We start from the raw sequence: 6,147 nt of genomic DNA on the forward strand, positions 1-6,147 counted from the left end.
TAGTGTAGGGCTGTTTCAGGGTTTTTTGTCTATGGAGGCTCGGCAAGTTCGGTTCTTCGAAGAGAAAGGGTTGTCTTTTGTTGTTTGCCAAATCTATTTTACTACCACGAAGTTTTCCCGTTGCGTGTGAGAACCTGCATGACAAATTGGTAGCAGAGGATGGTTGTCAAGTAGTGGTTCCTTCACCAAGCGCAGTGTGGTAGTGAGTAGCATTTCGGGTTTTCGCTGGACAACATGGATCTTGAGGAGTGCAAGAAAGCGAAGGCCAAGGCCAAGTTCCATGTCACACGAAATCGAAACTTGTTGCTCAGCAGGATCTACGAAGAGGATGCGACCTCGAAAGAGATCAAGAGGTTGTTGGATGACGTGACTGAGAGTGTTCACAACGCTGTGGATGTGTGTCTAAAACTGGTAACGCGGTACGCAGAATTAGGACTACCCACAGAAAAAGTGCACGAGGAGATAGAGGTCATCAACGTCGACTACAGCGATGCTGTCAGCAAGACCAGCGACGTGCTGGCAGAAATCAGCAAGAGGCCAAGTCGAGCCAGAACGGGTGAAAGTTCGCCAGCTTCCATCACCAGAGCCAAGAACATAAGATTAGTAAAGGCAATGTTGACGCAGAGCTTGGAGAATCCCAGAGCAAGTGGGAGGATGTTGACACCGCCACACTCTCCTAGCAAGGCCCTTGAGGAAAAACAGAACATGTGTGCTGAGAAGAGTCTCAGTCGTTTTGGGAATGTGTCTGCATCCAGTGTCAGCCAGAGTGCGACTGTTGAGAGGACTACCCAGCCGCCTGCCGTTTCCTCGGGAGCACCTCTGGGAGCAAATGCATCGGCACTCCCCCTGGGAACTCCAAGTGGTGACCATCGTGATAGACAGGACGAACCGCCTGGGGCTGACATGGCAAGCTTCAGTGACAGCCAGCCAATTGTGTCGTCGTCAAGTGCAACCATGGCAACCAATGTGAGTACAGACAAGTCACGCACAATCAAGGTGTCCTTTCCGGTCTCTTTGTCGTCTGTACCTACGTTACCGTTTACGGCGGAGCTCTTGTCAAAAGTTCACCCGGTTGCCATGGCAACCGCCGAAACCATGGCAACACCGCTGAACATTGGTCATCAGTCTGCAGGGAGTAACCAGGCAAGTGGCATTGCTCAGTCTGGCGTGCAGCAGGCACCGGTATCTACGTCGGCAGCTTCGGCAAGAAACGGAATCACTGCCCCTAACCGTAGTTCAAGTGGGGTCAGTGTACCACCCAGAGCATTGTCGGCCACGACCATACTCGTACAGTCAGGCCAGACGCAACCAACTCGTGCAGTGCAGCCTCCTCGTGGGATGCAACCAACTCCAGCTGTGCAGCCTCGTGCAGTTGCAAGTCATACTCTCTCGGCTTCTACACCTGCATTTGTGCCGGGATCAGGAAATTTGTACGTTCCACCGCCAACCCATTCTGGACATCCATTCTCATTTGGAACACCACCGGGTTTCTTGTCGGCACCCGACTTCCCGACGCACGTCTTGCCGAATCAGTCTGGAATAATGTCTACCCCACCAGCGACCCAACCGGTCATGCAACAAATACCAGTTGGTCAGCCAGGTCACGCATCAAACCGTGAAGATTATGGTCTTGTGCAGCCGAGCAGTCTTCCAGTTGCCATGACATCGCCGAGTGGTCTACCAGTGCAAGCGAGTAGTTCTGGTAGAATCGAATTGTACCGACATTTAGAGAAAGTGTCAATTCCAACGTTCAAGGGCGACAAGCGGCAATATGAGACGTGGAAGGCGGCGTTTGAGATGTGCATTGGCTGCGCTAACATTCCGGATGGGCTGAAGTTATTGCAGCTCCGGAAATACCTCGCGGGCGATGCACTACGGTCTATCGACACTCTTGGCTACTCGGCCGAGGCGTATGAGGCAGCACGACGTAGGCTGGAACACAAGTTCGGTGGTCAGCGACGTCTAGTTGCAGTGCATCTAGAAGCCCTTGAGAAGTTCCCAGCGATGAGATCTGCAAACGCCCAGGAGTTGGAGCGTTTTGCGGAGCTACTCGATGTCGCTGTGGTGAATTTGAAGGCGAGTGGTCAGACACAGGAGTTGGCTAACGGGACATTTTATGTCCGGCTAACACAGAAGCTGGGGGTGTCTCTTCTGCTGAGCTACCAGAAGTGGATACACCAGACAAGCACCTCTGAATCTGTCGAAGCGCTTCTGCAATGGGTGGAGCTGGAAAGCGAGTTCCAAGTACGAGCCCAGGAGACGATCCAAGGTATCTCCACGGCAACTCCAGTAGGGTCCACTCAAACAGCAAAGAGTCACCCGCTGAAGGGCCAGGCCAGTCATGGTGGAGTGAAGCATCAGGCATTCTTCGCTGACAAGCCCAAGAAGGCCCAGAGCAGCAGCAGTTGCCCGATCTGCACGAAGATCCATCCCGTTTGGAAATGCCTAGAGTATCGGAAGCTGTCAATTGCAGAGCGTTGGCAGAAGGCCCGGACGCTCAAGCTTTGCTACCGTTGCCTCAACTCTGGTCATTTGGGAAATAACTGTCCCAGGTCGCAGCCCTGTGGTGCAGATGGTTGTACAGAGACCCACAACGCGTTGCTGCACGGAAAGTCTAGTACTACTACAGACTCGAATGGAGCCTCACAGAAGCCAGTGCTCCAGTCTAGCGCCTCCAGGGAGGGGGGTGACACCAGTTCCATGGCCACACATATGAGTAGTGTCGGCGTTAGAGCTGTCGCACTGCGAACCGTTCCCGTCATACTTCGCCACGGCGACAAGAATGTCACGGTCAACGCGCTGCTGGACGACGGCAGCACGCAGTCTTACCTTAATTGCGACGTTGCGGCACAGCTAGAGCTTAGCGCTCCCACACAAGAAGTGTCAGTGAGCACGCTGAACGGCCGCATCGAGACCCTAGAGACCATGCCAGTCGACTGCCACATCGAGAGTCTGGATGGCAGATTTATCACACAGTTCTCTGCTCTGACGGCCAAGAATGTCACCGGTAACCTTACACCTCATGATTGGTCGGTAGATCAGACACGGTATCCGCACCTCAACGGCATTGAGTTTCCGCAATGCCAGAAGAAGCGAGTAGAGGCGCTGATCGGCCTTGACCACGCTAGTCTCCACAGGTGCATGGAGGAAGTCTATGGTGAGGCTCATGAGCCATTCGCACGCAGAACGCCACTCGGGTGGACATGCGTTGGCAGGACCACCAGACCGCAACAGACGACAAATTTCACCCGCACGTACTTCGGAAAGGACGTCGACCTGAATGCACTGGTGAGAAGGATGTGGGAGGTGGAGGAACTTTCCCAGTCGTACGAATTCTGTGCAGATGATCAAGCCGTTTTTGATCAGACGGTCCAGTCGATGACCTACAAGAACGGAAGATACCAGGTTTCGGAGCCGTGGATCAAGAGACCACCTCCGGACAACTACAGTCGAGAAACTGCAATGAAGCGGCTCATCGCAGCAGAGAGACGCCTGGCGAAGGAGCCAGACATCGCTGAGGAATACCGAACCGTGATTCGCCGTCACTTAGAACAAGGGTATATCAGCAAGATCAGCAACGCAAGTGATGGCGACGGCTGGTATCTGCCGCACTTTGCTGTTGTACGGCCTGGGGCTACATCCACAAAGGTGCGTGTGGTCTTTGATGCAGCAGCAAAGACGAAAGGCAAGTGTCTGAATGACTACATCAGCACTGGGCCCAAACTACAACGGGACCTCACCGACGTTCTCCTGCGGTTTCGGCGACACCCAAACGCACTGGTAGCCGACGTGGCAGAGATGTATCTACAAATCGAGTTGGAAGAGGATGACCGACAGTTCCATCGATTTCTTTGGCGAGAAGATACGGAGGACCAACCGGCCGTTTACCAGTACAATAGAGTGGTGTTCGGGATCAATGCATCTCCATTCTTAGCTCAACTGGTCTCGCAAGAGCATGCGCGGCGGAACCAGGAGGAGTTTCCTATGGCAGCAGAAACCGTGTTGAAGTCCACGTACATGGACGATTCAATGGACTCGACAAAGTCAACAGAGCTAGCGATTCAGCTGTACCACGAGCTTACGGCGCTGTGGGGTCTCGCTGGAATGCATGTGCGAAAATGGATTTCCAACAATGTTGAGGTGCTCGCCGAAGTCCCCGAGGAGGACCGAGCCAAGGAAGTGGACCTCGCTAATGGAATCCTGCCGACGACCAAGACTCTCGGAGTTAAGTGGCGAGCAGAGGAAGACGAGTTCCTGATTCATGTCAAGCCGCCATCAGACATTGTCACCAAGAGAGCGTTCTTGAAGAACCTAGCCACATTGTTTGATCCGATCGGATTCGTACTGCCATTCACCATAGTTGGTCGGATGTTGTTCCAGAAGATGTGGCTAGCAGGTGCTGACTGGGACGACTCTCTGCCGCCAGAGCTAGGCGCAGAGGCGCAAAAGTGGTGTGCCGACATGGATGCACTCCAGGATGTCCGAGTTCACCGGTGTCTTCAACGCGATGAGGAGGTGGTGGAGACTCAGCTACATGTATTCTGCGATGCCTCGCAAGATGCATATGGAGCAGTCGCTTATCTCTGTCATGTGTACCAGGATGGTACGAGGTCCAGTCGATTCGTCATGGCTCGAGCCAAAGTGGCACCGTTATCAGCTGTTAGCATCCCCCGACTCGAGCTAATGGGAGCAGTCATCGGATGTCGTCTTGGTGTGTCCGTAGCCAAGACACTCGCCATCGCAATGGAGAATGTCGTGTTCTGGAGTGACAGCATGGATGTCCTGTGGTGGATAAGGAACAGCAGCCGGGTCTTCAAGCCATTCGTGGCCAACCGCGTCGGTGAGATCCAGGCTTCTTCCTCGCCTAGTCAGTGGTTCTACGTTCCGACGGCGGTGAATCCAGCTGACATCCTGTCACGAGGAACATCAAGCGCTACTATCGCGATGAATGTGCTGTGGTGGAACGGTCCGTCATATCTCGTTCAGAGCATCGAAGAACGGCCACAGCAGCCCGAGGGATTCAACGTTCCAGCTGCACCAGAGGTCCGCACGAAAGCCAAACCACCCGAAGAAGGTCAGCAACACCACCAAGTGACATGTGTGTCTTTCCTCTCGACGAGTGAGTGGGTTCTGGCGCCTGAATGATTCTCTTCGCTTCAGCGGCTGGTCCGCTTGACGGCGTGGGTGCTGCGCTTTTCCTCAAACTGCCGAATCCCAGCCACGCAGAGACAGTATGGTCAGCTGACGGTCGAGGAAGTCGAAGACACTCTCCAGGCCGTTATTCGGTCAAGCCAGAAGGACGCCTTTGCTGAATATTCGTCACTGCAGAAGGGCAAACCATTACCGGCAACCAGTCCACTGAGCAGCCTGACCCCGTTCTTGGATGAAGTTGGTGTGATGAGAATGACAGGACGGCTCCAAGAGGCACAGTATCTCAGTCAAGACGCCAAGCACCCGATCATCTTGCCGCGGTCTTGCTGGATAACACAGCTAGTGATCAGAGACCAGCATGAGGCAGACCATCACGTCGCAGGTACAGCTCACACTATGGCAGTCCTCATGAGGAAACATTGGATCGTGGCGATTCGAGAAGCCATCCGGGAGTACGAACGTTCCTGTGTGAAATGTCAATTTCGTAAAGCACAACCAGCCACGCAGATCATGGCACCATTGCCCAAGATCCGGTTGAAGGAGCCTCTCCACGCTTTCAGTCGCGTGGCCGTAGACTTTGCTGGACCATTCGCAACAGTACAGGGTCGAGGGCAACGACGAGCTAAGCGGTACTTGTGCGTCTTCACCTGCTGTCTTTGTCGTGCTGTGCATCTGGAAATGGCCACAGGTTTGGATACCGACAGCTTTCTGAACGCCTTTCAACGAATGTGCAACCGCCGTGGTGTTCCTGCTGAAGTGCTCTAGGACAATGGTACGAACTTCGTCGGGGCTAATCGTGAGCTATCGGAGATTTTCACCGAGCAGGAGCAACACGTCCTGGAGCACAGCGCTACCATGAAGAGGATCAAGTGGCATTTCATCCCTGCCCAGACACCACACTTTGGAGGCGTTCACGAAAGTATGGTAAAAGCAGCAAAGAAGGCTATTTACCATGTTCTACAGCAGGCATCAATCACCGATGAGGAGCTGCGAACA

General features: G+C 53.8%; 1 protein-coding gene across 1 annotated transcript; it reads left to right on the top strand.

Annotated features, from left to right (window-relative positions):
* Positions 1-234: 234 nt before the first annotated feature.
* LOC135827108 (uncharacterized) lies at positions 235-5,916 on the top strand. The gene is made up of 2 exons (XM_065339632.1): positions 235-5,074; positions 5,219-5,916. The coding sequence occupies exons 1-2, from the start codon at positions 235-237 to the stop codon at positions 5,914-5,916; spliced, it is 5,538 nt and encodes a 1,845-aa protein (XP_065195704.1).
* Positions 5,917-6,147: the final 231 nt, after the last annotated feature.

Source organism: Sycon ciliatum, chromosome 11 (assembly GCF_964019385.1).
Source record: "Sycon ciliatum chromosome 11, ocSycCili1.1, whole genome shotgun sequence".
NCBI classification, from domain to species: domain Eukaryota; kingdom Metazoa; phylum Porifera; class Calcarea; order Leucosolenida; family Sycettidae; genus Sycon; species Sycon ciliatum.